This window comes from Physeter macrocephalus, chromosome 4 (genome assembly GCF_002837175.3).
Source record: "Physeter macrocephalus isolate SW-GA chromosome 4, ASM283717v5, whole genome shotgun sequence".
NCBI lineage: Eukaryota > Metazoa > Chordata > Mammalia > Artiodactyla > Physeteridae > Physeter > Physeter macrocephalus.
In genome coordinates this window covers 132,399,709-132,417,752 of record NC_041217.1, presented here as the reverse complement: position 1 = coordinate 132,417,752, position 18,044 = coordinate 132,399,709, and the positions used below count along the sequence as shown (strand labels likewise).

Genomic DNA, 18,044 nt, shown 5'->3' with positions numbered 1-18,044 from the left:
TTTTGGAGATCATTTGGATAAATATAACAAGAAATTATTGCCCCAAAGTTACTAAATAGAAAAGAATTATGAAATTCCGTGCTGTTTTTGGAGGTGGTAGCCAGACTTAAAGGAAATAACGGAGGCCTTCATCCCTTCTTTTACAGCATTCCCATGTTAAGCTCTGCTATTGTTCCAACCACCCCCCAATACAAACCTGATAATTGAGAGACACCATGCGGGTATTATGTCACCTTTAATTCCTGAATAAACTCTGATTTTTTTTCTTGTAACTTTCCCCAGATCTGTTGCAAATAAGATTTCCTGTCTCATTTGAAGAGCTGCTATTTCTGACCCCTGTTCAAAGATGCCACTTGTTTTGTTATTGCGATTTTTTTTCTTTTTACTATTTCTTCTTTTTCTTTGTTTTCCCCACTTATAATTTGTTTTTAATCTTTTTTTTCTAGTAACCAAAAAATAAAATAGGACAGTTTAGAAGGGCCACTGAGCCATTTCAACCAAAAATGATTTAGTCACCTTTCATTCTTTGCTTATCTTTCTTATTTATTTATTTATTTATTATTCATGGCTGTGTTGGGTCTTCATTGCTGCATGCGGACTTTCTCTAGTTGTGGCAAGCAGGGGCAACTCTTCTTTGCGGTGTGTGTGCTTCTCATTTTAGTGGCTTCTCTTGTTGCGGAGCATGGGCTCTAGAGCGCAGGCTCAGTAGTTGTGGTGCACGGGCTTAGTTGCTCCACGACATGTGGGATCTTCCCGGACCAGGACTCGAACCTGTGTCCTCTGCGTTGGCAGGTGGATTCTTAACCACCAGGGAAGTCCCGTTCTTTGCTTATCTTAATATTGTAAATCTGAAAAGACAGAGGTGATATTGAAATCACTCTGAACCCCAGGTTTGGGCCTTGGCTGTGTGAATGCTGCAGGGGGTTAAACATTGCTTCAGGAAGCTCGGCAGGGATAGGGTGTAGGGGTGAGGTGGGGTAATAATGGGGTATGATTGGCAGGTAGAACTGCTCGATTTTGTTCTATACGCTGGTGCTCCAGCTTCCCTCTCAGCTTTCCCTTGTCTCTAGGCTTCCACCGTGACCAAAAAATTGAAAAAACCATGGAACCCAGAGATTCGTCATTTTTGTTAAAAAGAGAACAAACAGATAAACCATTTCCTATTTGTAGAAATCTCCACCTCCTCTCTCCTCCCCCAATAGACTTAGGAAAGTGTTCTCAGAAACACTCCATATTACCACCACTGGTGGAGATTGGGGGGTTGGGAGGAATAGCTACTCTTAAAAAACAAGTAATATACACTTTAATAAACGATCCAGAGTTGAATGAGTGGAATTCTTAGTCAACATTATGAGCTACCTCAGAACTGAATAAAAGCTCACAATGCCTTGCACACAGTAGGTGATAAATGTTTGATGAACTGAAGTAAGCTTCTTCCCCTAGGAATCACTAATTATTAGTCATTCTTTAGAGTGATAATGGTTCTTAAAAAGTGAATCAGAATGAAGTTCCAGTCACCCACTTAGACTTTTTGATAAGGAGCAGGTGTTGAAGATAGCACCTCTATTAGAAACTTTCCAGAAAACATGATTTTTTTTTAAATCAAAATAAATCCAGGTGGCAAATAAGAAACTTTTTTTTTAAAGCACATCCCGAAGATAGTTCATTTGCCTAATCCTACGTAAACTATTACTAGACATTGTATGGAAGACAGTTTAATTTTAGGATTATTACTAAGCAAATTACTCATCCATACTGAGTTACTGAAATGGAAAATACTTATCCCCCCTTCAACATAACCACAGAAAAGAATGTAGATTGCATTCTAAAATGAAAATAAAAATGACAGATAAAATGAACTTCAGATGAAGGTGAAAGCACATAAGCTCAACTGGCACCTAATTGGGTTTATGCGGGAAGGACCCCATGATCTGTGGTGAATTTCTGAAAGCTTTTCTGGATTCAAAGCTACGTAAGTAAATTCATGTGTTTTAATTATCTAGGTTTGTTTTTTTCTTTTTATGTAGGGTGTTTGCAGTTTTCTCATTTGTATCAACTCACACATTTTTGAAATTTTATAATTTAGTATAGTTTTGGTTATAGATTAAAGTTCACTGACTAATCTTTTTAGCATGTTTAACTGCTCCATGGTATAAAGATATACAGAACTTGATGGCTTCCAAGTGTGGTTCAAACATCCAAAGCACTTGAGATTAGCACCATGTGAAGAAATTTTAAAATATTGTACTGCAATTAATTTTAAATAACTTAGCACTGCATATGTCAGGGAGAAAGCCATGATAGAATCCAAATGGAAACTCCTAAAAGTGAAATGATTCAGTACATTTAAATCATTTTATCTATCATAAAGACATAGAAGCAAAACATATATGATTATTTCTACTTGCAAAATGCTTGGGTGAATTTCTAGAGAATCAGCTATCACTTGAACTTTGTTACGATGCTGTGGGAGTCTGAGGACCATTTTTTGGTTGACCAAATGATAGGTCCCTGTTTTCATGCATATTTGTTAAAAGTCCAGAAACCAAGTTGTTAGGGAAAAGTTACTGTCAATGTGGAAACTGAAAACACATTATTAAAAAAATATATATTTTACATTACATATTATAACGACACAGGGATTAGGGGCGCCAACCCTCCACACAGTCAAAAATCCTCATATAACTTATAGTCAATGCTCAGTGTATGCCATTCTTCTGTATTTGCGGTTCCACATCGGCAGATTCAACCAACCATGGATCGTGTAGTACTATAGTATTTACTATAGAAAAAAATCTGCTTATACAGTGAACCCGCACAATTCAAACCTGTGTTGTCAATGGTTGACTGTATATATGAGAAGGTATATCTAAAGTGTTTTTGAAAAAGTATTGTCCTCAATACTACTCTAAGACCTAGGACCTAGGCTAAATTCTTCAAGGATACCTTATACAGTAGCTACTGAAACAAAAAGTTTCCTGGTGTTCTGAATTACATGATGGGTTAAGAAATAAAAAGAAAACACTTTATTGGCTCCTGTAGTCAGGACTGGCCAAGTCACTGAAGATAAACATTTACAGTTCATAGTAGGGTATTTGTCATCATTTATAAGGTAAAGAAGAGACAGTCTTTGACTTATAATGATTATTGAACTCATGTTATTTCTAATTGTACTTATGATCAGCAGCTAATATCACGCAGTCCCTTTTGATGAAATGTGGGTCCCAGCCTTGAATGCAGCCAGAAGACCAACAACTGGATTGCTAATGATCTGTTTCAAATTAGAACTCTAGGGCTGGAAAGAACCTTTACGGGTGCCTAACCCCCCTCATTCTGGTCCTGAATCTAGGACCAGAAAGCCAAGCCTATGAATCCCATAAGGTCTGTTCTCACCACATGGGATATACCACCATCCAGTCATGCAGTCTCCCCAAAGCCAGAAAATTTACCCCCAAACATCTGTTGACATCTCCCAAGATAGGCCCTATTGTATTTCATGGTCCTGAAAGAGCAATTCTTTCACCCTCTTCAATTCCATTCCAACAAATATCTATTAGTACGTATATGTTCTAGATACCATGCTCTGTGCAGTAAAAATAATGAGACAAGAAATAAAAGTAAGTAGTCAATGTGATTCTTTAACCAGTTTCTATACATTAGCAAACGTGTGCAGCGTACAGTTAGAGTTATAGCTGCTATAATTTACAAGGCATTTTAAATCATGCCATTCAGTTCTCATAATCTTGAAAGTCAGGCATTTGGAAGATGAATAAATTGAAATTCAGAGAAGTAAATGGGCTTGCCCGCTTCCACAAAGCGAATATAAATGGCCAAGAAGGGACTCAAACTCAGGTTTTCTAATACCAAGTCCTCGACCTTTTTCAGTGTACCACAGCTACCTTTGTTAAAACAGTCATTTCTGTTAAAGGGAGTACACCAGGCCTGATTAGGAATAGTGTCTATGAAATTGTTTCTAAGGGGGAAAAAACCTGATTTTAAAAAACCATTTTGATATTTTACACCATTCCCAACAATGCTAACTATGCAGTAATATAGCTTCGTCTTTCACTTGAAAGGACTCTGCCTAAACCTCTCTATATCTTACTAGAAAAGTTAATCCCAACCATCCATTCCCCCCAACAGCATCCAGGCTACTGTAAATTCTGTTACAAGGCTACACTTAGTGGTACAGTACTGATTGCAAATGGTAAGAGAATAAAAGCCATTACAAATGTGCACAATAACATGTTGCTGTACATTAATTTCACCAGAGGACAGGACTTAATCAAGAGGGGATGCCACAGAACCTTGATTTTATTATCGTTATTCTGATTGACTGAGAGATCCTTGAGAGCAGAGACCTTGCCTTTTTAAATTTTTATCACCACGTATGCAGGGAGAAAGGCTCATGGTAGATGCATTGATGAATGCCTGAATTAATGAATGGAACAAGTAAGCCCAAAGACAAGGAAGTTAAAAGGAAGCAGTGCTTTTTCAGGAGACTCTTCCAGTATCATTTTCCCCTGTGGTTAGGAGTCATGGTCTGAACGTTGGAGCACTGCAGAATCCCAGGCTTCTCCAAAAATCTCTAGCTATCACTGGTGTTGGGACTCAAAAACACACTGATAGTCCTGTTTTCTCAAAAGCTTCAAGGGAGCGGGGGGAAGGAAAGAAAGAAAGAAACAAAAAACCCCAAACTTCCTGATTTACCCAACCACGGAATCTTCAGCCTTCTCATTAAGGCGTCTGCATTTTTTAGGCAAATTGTTATTATGCCATTCTCATCATCTTCTTTGACAGCATTATTCTCTGGTTATGGGTATGACACGGTCCAGTGATTTGATTTGTGAGAGTTGGGTCGTTTAGTCAGTGGATTGAAATCTCTTCCACCATGCTTTCTCCCTGTGTCCCAACCCTCCCCTTCCCGCCCCCCACCAATTTTTAATTCCTTTTCCTCCTTTTTTCCTTTCCAAGCAGGAAAATGTCACAGTAAACCCCACTACCTTGTCATCCAAAATTCCATGGGAGCCTTCGCTCAGGGGGTCTTCTTCTTGAGGCCTTCACCTTACTTTTAGACAGTTGTCATTATCTTTGTATAAAGGTCATAGCTAAATTGAATAAAAGGAAAGCTGTGTTTTCCTGTCGATGCACAAAGGCAGTATTGACTTCCCTAATCCAGTTTGCTGAGGGGTGAGAGAATTAAATTAGATATCTAAGCACAGAAATTGAGAGCCTTTGAAAACAAAGATAAGGAGACAAGACTGTATTTTCCCTTTTCCTGGGAGCTCTGGGCTCAAGATTTTGCAGGTGTGTCATCTGATCCATGGCTTGCATCGATCAAAACTGTGCCAATGCATATTTAATTAGCAAGGGGACCCTGGATGCATTATAGCCATCATCCCTATATTGAATGGACTGTCAGACTTTCTGCACACTTCTCCACCCCTACCATCCCCTCAACCCGTGCCCCCTCCCTTGCCTCCTTGTTTGGGAAGCTTCTGCATTTTGTCTGAGCAGCTAAAAAGTTTCTTTGTTTTTAGCTGCTGATGCATACAGCACCACTGAGGAGAATACAAACAAGTAGAGTCCTAAAGTGTTTATTTTGTCTAGGAAGACAAGCTCAACCAGTTTGATGCTTTTGGTAAGATTTTCAAACCCTATAGAAGACCAACAAGAAAAATAAAAAGAAATACACTTTTCAACTCTTCATGTATAGATTTTTTAAAAAGAGTCAGTTATATTAGGATTTTAAAAAAAGAGGATCCCGGGATAGATACTTTAGCAATAGAATAAAAGAATAAACATTTTACTATTACGATAGAAAAAAGTATTTAAAAAAAAAAACTCCCTGGTCTTGATAATTAGATAGGGCATGTTAGCAAATTTTTTATTTATCAGTCCAAATTGCATGATAAAATTCACCATTCTGTCCTGAGGCTATCGTGCCTTTAGGGAATTCAATGAGTGTAGAAAAATTAAGATAGAAGGTGAGCAAAAGTTAGAGTTGGATGTATTTTTTAAAAGTTTCAGAGGTTTCATAGGAACGTCTATTGGTGGGGGTCCTTAAAGTGATGGGAGGTTTGGAGTTTTGCCTCCGACAGGTTATTTCATGGGATTATGGTCACCGTTGATTTTCACACAGGTTACAAAGCCAGACAGAGTGTTGTCTGATAAACAGATGTAAGGCACCAAGTCTGCTTAGAGTAAAGAGCAACAGACTGTGAGCACATATTTAGGATTCATTTAAACTCATCAGCATCGTCTAGCTCATAGTTGTCTGTCTCTAGTCTACTTTTGAGGTAGCTTCTTGCTGGTAAAGTAACAAGGAATTTTTTTTTTTTTAACTACCATTTGCTGTGGAGACTCATGGGAAATTCATTTGCATACATCTTGTTACAAAGACTGACTACTTCCTGGCTTAGACAAAGTGTTGCCTGATAAACAGACTTAACACACAAATGTCTGTCTGGAATAAACAACGGCAAGCTGAGATTTAAATTTCCATTATCAGAGATAATCTCTTTCCCAGTATATTGGAATTAAGAACCTTTACTTTAAAACCAGGGCTGTGATGCTGATGTTTTCTACCAGAATCATGTCATGTGTGGGCTGGGGTTGATTTTTTTTTTAAAAGAAACAAAAATGTATATGGATGGGAAGATTTATATTGCAGAGATAAAAGTACATTTCTTTTTGGGGGACCTTATAGTTTCAAAATCAGGTCTTCTTGCATTATTTTATTTGACCCACACAACAACTCTATTAAATTAGGCAAAATAGTCATTATTGTTCCCATTTTACAGGTGAAAAAAACTGAGATCCAGAGTTAAATTATATAGCTCAGATTTTTCTAGGATTCCATCTTTGTACCTTTTCATGCTTCTTTCAATAGTGAAATATGAATGCAAAAAAAAAGTTAATCCTTAGATTACTAACTGAACTTAAATAGCCATGATTATCCTCAACAGAGATCATTTTATTATTTTAATGAAATTTTTTACAGATATCCAGACACATGAAAATAATGTGTATAGACTATAACTAAATTATGCATCATTTTCATTTGACACATTTGTTTTTATAGTATGAAAGTATACAGTGAGTTTTTCCACTTCCAGTTGTATAGATTGACTACATAAGTAATCTTCAAGTATATTTTCTTCTAAGAACCCCAAGAACTTGCTGTTATAATTAATTTTGTTTGTGAAAAAAGTGACTCAGAAGGGGAAATTGAGCACAATTCTGATATGCAATAATGTTATACTCATGGCTTTTTAGGCAGGTCTTTGTTTACACGAGTGGGTAGGTAACCAGGTTGACTCACTAATGTGAGTTCTGAATTGATCAACAGATCACCATCACATGTTAACACAGCCCCTGTTATGAGAAAAGAAAATTCAAAGTGGTTGCATCAATTTTAGTTTATTTTAGTCAGAGACCCTTGTCAAAGAAAATACGAGAAATTATAAATTTAGTCAGAGTATCGTGCTTACGTATCTTTTATAATCACCACATTCTTGCCATTGACTTCACTTACAACTTTGCTGAAAAAGCCTATGACGACTGGAAATAAGCCTCATGCGAAGTCTGAAGGTTTAAAGATTGAGTCATTTGGTCTTTCAGAGTGACTGAATTTGTAATTTTCAAAGCTTAGAAATGATTCCCCCTCAGTGTCATAACACAACAATGGTGAGACCATTTTACTTTTTTCCCAATGTGTTAAAACTGTGTATCATTCCACAACCTCCCTGTGCACGTAGCCAAATAACACGTTTATGAGTAGGTGATAAGACAGTTGAATCACTCTTCAACCTAAACAGTCTCATCATCATACACAGCCCTGACTAAACAGATGGGCCTTGAATACCAGCATTAATGCCAAAAAGTCTAATTCCTGCAAATTTAATATTTCACAAATTCTTCTTCCGAAAGGCATGTAAAAAAAAAGTTTTATGAAAGGAAATGGTAGTCATCTAGATTATATAACGCTTTTAAGTTCCGACCCCGAAAATGCCACACCCGGGAGTGGCTAAGGGGTGGATCTCCCGAGCAGCTGGCAGCCCCCGGGGTGGTCTGGTGGAGCCCTTCCAAGTCTCTGCTGCGTGAACACAGCCTTCCCGCTCAGATTCGGATTAGAGGATTCAAGGGCCAACGTGTACAAACTAGCCTGGTCCTTTTGGAATTAGGGTTTTCCCTCCGCCCCATCTCCCCACCTCGCTTCCGGTGAAGAAGGATTTGCCGTGCATACCTTGATTACTGCGGTTATCATGACACACGCAATTCTAGCTTACTGGGAAAGTTACACAGGTCAAATTTTGTATTTTAAATACAGTAAAGATAAGACTTCCCATTTAAAGAACCATGGAGTGTTTCCATTTTCAAAAATAAGAAAACTTTTAAGGTGTGACTCACCTCATAATTTGTTTTAAAAACCAGGTTATTGTGTATTTGTTTTTCATTAAGTGGGCCACAGTTGTATACATTAATTACCATTAAATATTGGTTTGGTTGTTTACTGAGCTTAAAGGATTTATCCATTCTCTGAAAATGCTGATGATAACTGAAGATTTTTGGTGGTCCAGATTTAATGGTAGCATTACAAAATTCTGTTTGTTCTTTGCCAGACCGTGGTGGATACTGTTATATGTAGTGGATGGTATTGTATTCATCAGTTTTTCTCGTAAGCCCCAGATTGTATATACATATGTGCACCTGTGCAGTGACATTCTACATCTCAAAGGTTTTTAAAATATTTCCTCACACCTCAGTCTTTAAGGTCATGGTGATACTGGAAAACATAGACAGTGTTCCTAAAGTTTATAAAGTATTTTTTTATAACTTTATAACAATAATAATTGTTATTTTATAATTTTATAACAATAATATTTCTTTTATAACTGCAGCTATGAGAGACTAATAAGCAAAATGTGACTATTATAGCCATTTTTCTAGATTTCCTTACTGTAATAAACATGGTACTGAATGATCAAAATAAAGTAATTCTAAGCCTTATACTACCAATCAGAAATAGATTTCTATAACATCATGGATGTAGAAAAATGAATCTTGGATTCTTTGGCTTGACCCTTTTGCAAACTACTCATCTTCCCAAACCTCTGTAAGAAAAAAAAGAATCTACCTAAATTTTAAAAATCTTTAAGTGCTGCAATCCTAGAGGGTATTTATTATATTCAGAGTATAATCACCCTATTCCTTATTGTCTTTTACCTCAGGAATGTTCCTAACGCTTCATTTATTTGCAGGAAAGTATTCATTCCTAACTTTGCCTTTTCTTTTTCACACTATGAAAAACAACTCCATCTCTTTTTGGCGGCATTTTCACTTTCTTTCACTTGACTAACTCATTTTTGTTTCTGGATGCCTTCTGATTTCTTCGTATCACCTTTTAATTTGGGAGATTTAAAACCGGACACAAAATTCTAACAAAGACTTTTCAAGCTTCATCTTTAACCAAATCAATATGCATGTAGGGAGGTTGAACTTAGGTGAAATTATTCTTCCCCTGGAACCTGAATTTGTACTTTCATGGTCCATAGACTTCTGTTGATATCATGTTGACTGAATAGGAATTACATTGGTTTGTTTCGGGGTGGGAAGGGTTCCCCACCACTGTGTGGCTGCTCTTCTTTTATCAGCTGTTCACAACAGCAGTTGTTAGGATTTTGAGTCCCTCTTCGGGCATCAGAATATGGCAGCTTTCTCTTATCTCTGTGTTTTTTGAATGTGTGAAATATTTCTGCCATCCATCATTTTAGCCTGCACACATTTCTGGGGGGCCTTTTATGTGTCAGACACCACTCTCAGCCCTTACTATTCTAAGGAGCCTCTTGTGGGTGTGTCGGCCAGGGGATCAGAGGAGGTGATTGTCTGCAGCTTCTAAACGCTGTGCAAGATTTCCTACTCACGAGCCAGAGGGCTGTGCCTCTCTCTTCCTTGCCAGGTCCCACGAAGGGGGACATGAAGCAGAAATAAAGACCTTTTCTACCCTCCTTTTTCATTTCGTAAGTCCCAGTCTGCTTTTAGGTGTGAATTTAGTATATTTTCAGTCACTGGCAGTGGTTCAGCATGAACAACAAGTGAAAATTCATCTCTTTAGTTCAGCGGTTATCAAATCCTTAGCTGGGCCAGGTACCCTTGGAAGGTACTGGGGGTAAGACTAGAGGAAGAAAGGAATTCTTTTCTTATGGAGCTTAAATTCTCATAGGAGATCATTGAAGAGTACCTTAGTGCAACATAATGTAAGTCACATTGTAAGAGATGTATGGCCAATAAAAGAGGAATCAGAGAGGAAAAGTTTAATTCTGGGTCGAGCACAAGGAAGATTTAACAATATTCCATCTTTGCATCATGCCTAGAGAACAGAAAATACACGGAAGCGATGTCTATATTTTTGCCTGACCAGTTTTACCATATTGACATGTTTTTGTCACTCTTCACCATACCCAAAGGAGTATTCTCTGAGGTTCCAAGTTGAAGGGGAGCGGAATTGAGGTTAGGGGGACTGGATCCATGCATAAGTAGCAAATCCAGTACGAGGTTTCTGTTCCTGCAGTGCACATGCTTATGGAAGGAGAGGCTAGTGTGTAGGCATTAGGATTTATTTTATTCCTTTCCCTAGTGATTATATTGATAGTGAAATATCTTTGTCTGAGTACTCCAGCAATATAGCTGTAGGCGCCATAAAAATGCATAGGTAGATGACTACCCGTTCAATTAAGAGGTCTCAATCCAGCCTCCTATATGAAAACCCTGTCAATTTTAGGTTTAAATTTCTGCTCATAAATTTTTTACAAACCAAAAGAAAAATTGCTTTTCTTTTAGGTTAGGTTGAAGTCTAAGCTTCCTTAAACAAAAAACAAATCCCTAGATGGAAAAAAACTGATCATCCTAATATACTTCCTCACAGTAGCATTTCCAACTCCATCATTTAAACACATTTTAAATAATATTCTCTTCATTGTAATATACAAATTTTCTGACTTTCAACCAGGGAACCAGAGAAAGTCACTGCTGTGGGAGACTCAGATACAGGAAGGGCACCCAATTCTATGCAGGTGGTTCTTTTTTTTCTGGGGCCTCTAATTATTTCAGGTGGTGGGAATCAAAAGACCATGTGATAATTGTCCCCAAAAGTAAGACATAAAGTTACCTTGGCTTCTGACAAGTCTCTACCAAGTATTTAAAACAGAAAAGTAAATTAGTTGTTAACCTTCGTGATAGTGTTTTAATGCAAATGCTTGAGAAAGAGATCTTTCATTTGTATCAATTATGTATGGGTAGAAATTAATTTATAATTCTGGTCGTCTGGTCGGCTCCATACTTAACAGCATTGGTGACCTTTTGCAATACCAGAGAAAGTATCCATGCGTTCTCAGCATAGAATTGCACCAGCACTGGGTAATTTTGTTCCTTGTTGGTTCAAAATAGAAACGGCATTCAACAGACTATGGTAGAAAATAATTACCTAAGTCTTTAGAGCATTTAACTTTTCTTGTAGATCTTTGGCTTTCCCTATCTGTTACCAAGATGGTGTACTTTAGTATGCAGTCCTCCGGTGGAGAACAGTATCCCCAGCTTTTGAATAAAAGTGGAGAAATTAAATTCCCTTTTCAGTTTGGCTAGATGCCTTCTCCAGTGTTTGTATCTGAGCTTTCACAAGAGTGCTGCGGCCCCTTTCAGGCCAACTCTGAGCTGTTTTCCTGCCGCTCAGTCATTTGCTGTTTGTTTGCTTCTTTTTCTGTGGCTTGGAATTTTAAACTTTCTTTGAACATACTTATTGCCATCTTTTGTTGCTGTTCATGTTTTCTATAATTATGCTACCTTTCTATAAATATAGGGTGACAAATGTAAAAGAAAATTTAAAAGAACAAAGGAGTCCACTTTTAGATTATTAAAACAATTGTTTGGATCACTCATTATTTTTTTACCTTAGCTTAATATTAATAGTTAAATATCAGAAAAGTAATTGACTATGGTATATTTAAATTAATTGAGATTAAAAATATTTTTCTTTTTGTAAAGTGATTAATTGTAAAGATATTACATCAAGAAAAAGAATATTGGCTAAGCTATCATATAGAAAGTTAGGTTTGCTAGTCTTATTCCAAAGAAAATGTTCTATTTGGCAAAATTTTATGTATCTATTCTGGGACATGATCAGGAAGAATTTTAACTTTCCCTAAGACAAACTTAGATATTTTCTTTAATTTTAATAGTGGATATTAATGGTTTAAAATTTTCTAGTACAAAAATAATGAAGGTATGCCTTTCTCCTAAAACATGTTGAATTACTTCTAAGAATGTTGAATTTGTAATTTTTAATGGCGAAATTACAGGATATTCCCTTAGAAAAAGAGAAGGTAATCATGCCGTGTTTTTAAATCATTTGCTATAAAAATAATGTTAATTTACGGAGTTAAAATTTCAAATGTAATCCGATATAAATTGTATTCCAATTTTCAATGCAGACTTTTTATTTAACTTTGTGGTTCATTTTGAAGAATTTCTCTAAAGTTTTTTGACCTGTAATGCTTTTTGTCTATGTCTTCACTATGGCTATTGTTACATTATGATAAAAGCTATCACTTTGCCAGACAAATAAAAATTCAAATTTTCACATCATTTGCTATTTGAACCTTTGAATCAATCTAGAATTTTTTCTCTAGTTACCAAGTTAAGAGTATCTGAAAATTTTTAAATAGACATTTAAAAAATAGTACTTCCCAATAATTGAAATCTTCATTTGCCTAAAAGCAGGGAGCCTTTCTTAAAGTAATAAATTAGTGCTTCTCTCGACCTAGGGTCACTAGTAGTGGTGCTACTTTTTTCAGTATCTCCAAGAAAGAGAATGCTAAAACTGTAACTCTCTTGAAATAGAATTAATATTTTCAATTTAATCACAGTTAAGTGTCATGACCTTTTGGATCTTGCATTGAACTTCTTGCTGAAATGTGGTCAAATTTCAGGCAGCCCCTTCTAAACCTGTGAAGTCAAGGTAAAGTTCAGATCCAGGCTTTCCACAGATACAGAGATTTTTCTGAAACTTTTTTTTGCTTGTTTTTTGATAATGTTATATATTGTTTCAAGTCTCAGAAAATGCTTTACATAAAAAACTCTCTCCTTGAAATATTTTGCGTTTTTTCTCCTTTCTCCCCAAAATGTATCATAAGTATTCTTCTAATTCTGTGAAATTTTTTGATCTAACTTAATTTTATCTCATCTTAAAATTAAATATTACTTTATTTTAAATTATCTCATTTAGAAGTTAATTTGATTGAATCAAATTTTTTCATTTGAAAATGATTGTGTTTTTAAAATAAAAACTAAATGGGATCCAATAAAGGTGTGCAAGAACCTGTTTTTGCTCACAAGTCCTGTTAGGATCTCCCAAATGCATCAATACAAGAGGAAAATAATACTTATAAAGTGGGGGAGAAAGATATCTTTGAGTCATCCTGTTATTTTAAGTAAATGCACTAGAATATTAGGATTCTAGTATTTAATGGTGTTAGTCTGCATAGTCTGTTGCTGTAACACAGAGCTAAATATCAGCAGAACTTGTTTCTGTTGTTTGGGTTGCTTTTATATACCAGCTTCAAAATATGTTTTGACACTTTATTATGTTCTGAATCAAGCTTCAGATGTGTGTAATGAAGGATGAAGTCTTTATCAGACTCTAGTGTATAAATAATGGAGAAGAGCAGTTTGGAAATGGTGTCTCTGTAAGAGGATGGTTTCTGAAGAAGAGTTTCAAGTTATGATCTGGCACAAGCCAAGCGCCACTGGAGTTGTCAACAGAACCGAGAGTCCTCTCTGAAGGCACGGGCTGCGGCCCCTGCTGGTTTTCGCCCTGTCTTTTCTCTCTTCTTTTTTCGATCATCATGTCACTTCTGTAACGTTCTCATTTCTAGTTTCCGTGCTGAACCTTTTGAGAAAGTCTGGCACCTCTGATCTACTTTCCTTCACAGACCCTGTAATTTTTGGCTGTATTTTTATGTTTTTCAGATTCAAGTCAATCTGAAAGTCCCAGCCAGCCAAGTGACGCTGACATTAAGGACCAGCCAGAAAATGGTAAGTTTACTTTGGGACTCTTGACTGCTGCTCTGAGAGTCCATGGTAGCCAGCAGCCAACCAAGTACAAGGATTTTGAGGTCTGCCCCTATGGGCGGCCCACGGTAGGAACAATCTTGAGGACTCAAGGAGTTTTCTGGGCCACTCTAGCCTCCCCAAACCCTTCCCCTCAGCCACAGACCCTATCAGGGTACTCATAAGAACCTTAGTTCCCAAGAAAGTTGATTACTGTGAGAGGCGGTGTTGATTTACCAGATCAGGATCTTTTACAGCGTAAGTGAGGCGCCAACACCTTTTCATTTCAGTTCCTTTTAAGGTGGCAAGTGACCCACAATCTTCTTCACTAGTGGTTTAAGTTTATTGACTGACAAGTATTTTTGAGGCCTTTTCAAAGCCTTTGCTAATTGCTTTAAGAAAATCATCTCTGCCTTTGAAGGATTTTTCACTTCAAATTGTCTAAAATAAAACACTAAGGATACGTGACAGAATTAAACTCATCAATTGCAAAAATATATAAACTTTCCGTTGCAGAAACTTGACTAACCTAGAATACACACTTTATATATGAATATACTATGTGGTATATGCACTCCAAGGATGAAAAAGGTTGTCACAAGTTAGAATTTAAGATTGAGTAAAACCATCAATTTCTATAAAAATCGAGAAGTAAACTCGTGATACCCATGATATGCTAAACATTGTATTATACACTTTCATAGCCATCATCTCATAAAATTCCAAAGTGATCTTCCCTGGTGAGAGAGCTGAAGACTGTAATGGGAACTTGACCTTGAGGGACCTTGAGGGGAGTATGGCACCGAGGCTTAAAGCTCAGGCTGTGGTGTCAGACCTGTGTTCAAAGTCTGCCTCTATTACTTCCTGCCTTTGTAATGTTGAATAGGTTATTTACCCTCCCGGAGTATTGATTTATTCCTCATCTTTGAAGTGGTATAGTAATAATTGTATTGACATGTTGAAGAATTAAATAAGATAATGTGTATAACATACTTACCATAGTATCTTTCATAGACTTTACACTAAAAAAGTTGGCTGTTGTTCAGTATTCCTCGTATTATTTTTCTAGTCAGTATCGTTCTACCATACATTGTTTTTCACTTACTTAGAATGACCTCATTCCTCCTCTCTTCTTTTTGTTGTTCTATCTATTTTTCCGTTTTGATCTCCTTCTGATCTTTTAGAATAGATAGGTAAACTGAATTATGTCAGTTCTGTGGGGTGGAGGATTGAGTTTACCACACTGAATATCCTATCACTGATTTCTCAGGATTCGTTTCATTTCCCAAGCCTGGGAAATTCTCTATAACATTGTTGGGCTCCCATATTAAATATACACTATCTGACTATTCCTCTCCTCAACCTGGTATTTTGGTGGTATTTTCCTTATCAAAGTCATCTTTTCACAGCAGGCATTAAAAAGAGAAAAAGAGAGAGAGAGAAAGAGAGAGAGAGACCTCTGAAGGCTTGTTTTTAGTGTCATAAACAGCTACATCTTATTTTTTGTTGACATTTTAAAGAGCAATATTTATAGACTAGTTTCATTCTTTATTTCCCACTTGACTTATAGATGATGCCTTATAGTTTCGTTAGTTTCGTTTTTTTCATATATTATATCTCTGTATAATCTGCCTGAAGTTGTGTCCAGAGATATTCGTTTTATTTTCACCTTTAAGAGCTGGTGGGCTGCTGAGGTGTGTGGTTCACGTGTTTGGGTCTGGCCGCCCCTCTCGCAGGCCTGCGATTCATCTGTCTTCATAAAATGGCCGACAAGCTGTTCACATGCAAATATAAATTGAGAGCATGAGAGGCCTGGCATGCCTTTCTGGAGCTGCTGTAATACCGATATTGTGCGTTTCCCATTCCAAAAAGGAACGAGGATTGAGCCTGGATTTTTCGGCCAAAGGCACAGAGAGACTAGCCAAGTTCACTGTTAACCCCAGATCACTTGGTGCCACCTCAAGGATTCACGGTGCCATTTGGGAAGGATTGTGTGAGTTCAAGGAAAGATAGTATTTTTTTTTTGAAAGATAGTATTAATATCCAGGAGAGACAGTAATAAATTCCTGTGTTTCAAATTTCTGTTTATTTCAGAGAAAAGTTGAAGTTGGTTCATCTTAGACAATTCCAACTGGAGCTCAGACTAGAGGAATATCAGCCTCTTCAGTTTCCTCTTTCTGCCTTTTGTCAATCTCAGATGAAGTTATTTGAGGAAATATTTCCTCTTCCTTAAAGTCATATAATCCCTAAAGGAAAATAAATGAAGATTTCAGGACTAGGTATTTACATGCATTAGATGACTTTCTGGGGTTGCTTTGATAAAGAGTATTCTTTCATTTTCATTACCCCAGGTTATGGAAGATGAGTTCCTGAAAAGTTCTTGTTTGTTTGTTTATTTGTTTCATTTTTGTTTTTAAGAAGAGAGTTCTCATAAGTATATCAACAAAACTCAAGAACTTTTGAAATCTTGGTGGATGAAGAAGTGACAGACTCTGGTCTTCAGACAAAGTGGGAACTCATTATTCCTTATTTATGTATATATTCGAGGGGAAATAATATTCTTTTTATGCTAGCTCTTGAGGAGAAAGGTAATGGGAAACGAATGGTATTTTCCTAGTAAACCATGGAAAATGAGTAGACAAATGGTAACATGCTGTTTCATCCAAAACCATAAACTAGGCCATGTAACTTTACCTAAAGTGGATGCAGCTGTTTCTTCCCTGCCCAACTAGTCTGTTTTTTTTCTGTGGAATTTTTGCTTTCTTTTCTTGTACTCCCTTAAGACTCAACTGTAAAAGAAAACAAATCTTTGTCCAATTACAGTATTAGATGGGAATTTTGAAGGAATTATCTGAAGCCCAGAGATAAAATATCAGAATCTCTGAAACTCAAAATTGGTATAATATAATGATTAAAAATTCCACCTCTGGAGTCAAACAGGTCTGATTAAATAATGGCTGGGTGACTCTGAATAAGGTATTGCCCCAATCTCAGTATTCTTATCAGTAAAATAGGAACACTAAAAGATCCTTCCTCATGAGTATTAAAATGAGAATATGCCTGTGAAACAGCATAATGCCAGGTTCATAGTAAGGACTCAAAGAAAGGTAACTACCACCACTCTCCAGTTAAAGCTTATATCTGTAATGAGATACACATATTCAAGAGGTCAAAAGCTGGGAGCCTTGGAGTGGAAGGGGAGATAATATCAGAAATAAAGCAAGACTCTTTAGAGACAGCTTTTGTAGATACCTACTCTGTTCTGAAATGTCAGGCTTAAGTCTCTTAAATCTGTCTATAAACCCCACAGTGGCACATCTATTTCGCTGTTTAGTTCTCTTCTCCACATTCTGTTTACCTCCCAGGAGTTGAGAGCTACAAAAGTGATTCAGAGTTGCTAGAACCTTCAGAATGAAAGCTCAAGAAAGTTATTCTGGACAGAAGGGACTCCACTTAGATGTCTTTAATTTTGTCTGAGTTTTTCCTTGGCACAAACCAAATAGAATCTGGCTTATTAAAACTGTAAGCTGATGAAAGATAGGATTCATGACCAATTCCATATGCCTTGAACATGACAGATACCTAGTATTTACTAAAATTAATAAGTAGATAAATATACTGTCATTATCCCCAAATAGTTTTTGAGTATTTGCTCACTATTGATTTACCAAGAAATGTTTAAGGAAAAAAAAAAGAAACCCTGGAGAAGTTGAAATCTAATTTGGGTGTGGGTATAAGTTGTACAGTTGTATGTGTATGACACATGGGCATACATACACAGATATGACTAATACTGCTGGGAAACCAAAGCTAAGGGCTATACTAATGGCCATAGTAGATGAGAAGGAGGTGTGATCAAAGATATGCAGTCCAACAAACAACCCAATCCAAAAATGGGCAGAAGACCTGAATAGACATTTCTCCAAAGAAGACATACA

General features: G+C 36.7%; 1 protein-coding gene across 15 annotated transcripts in view; it reads left to right on the top strand.

Moving 5' to 3' along the window:
* Positions 1-18,044, top strand: part of NFIA (nuclear factor I A) — a 381,629-nt gene that overhangs the window by 171,950 nt on the left and 191,635 nt on the right. For all 15 annotated transcript variants that reach the window (XR_008617261.1, XR_008617263.1, XR_008617262.1 and 12 more), the window contains one exon: positions 14,026-14,091. Coding sequence is in view for 11 of the 15 variants with exons in the window: in XM_055084573.1 (XP_054940548.1) it covers positions 14,026-14,091 (66 nt within the window). In the remaining 4 variants the exon portion in view is untranslated. Of the gene's footprint in view, positions 1-14,025; positions 14,092-18,044 lie in introns of those variants that run through there.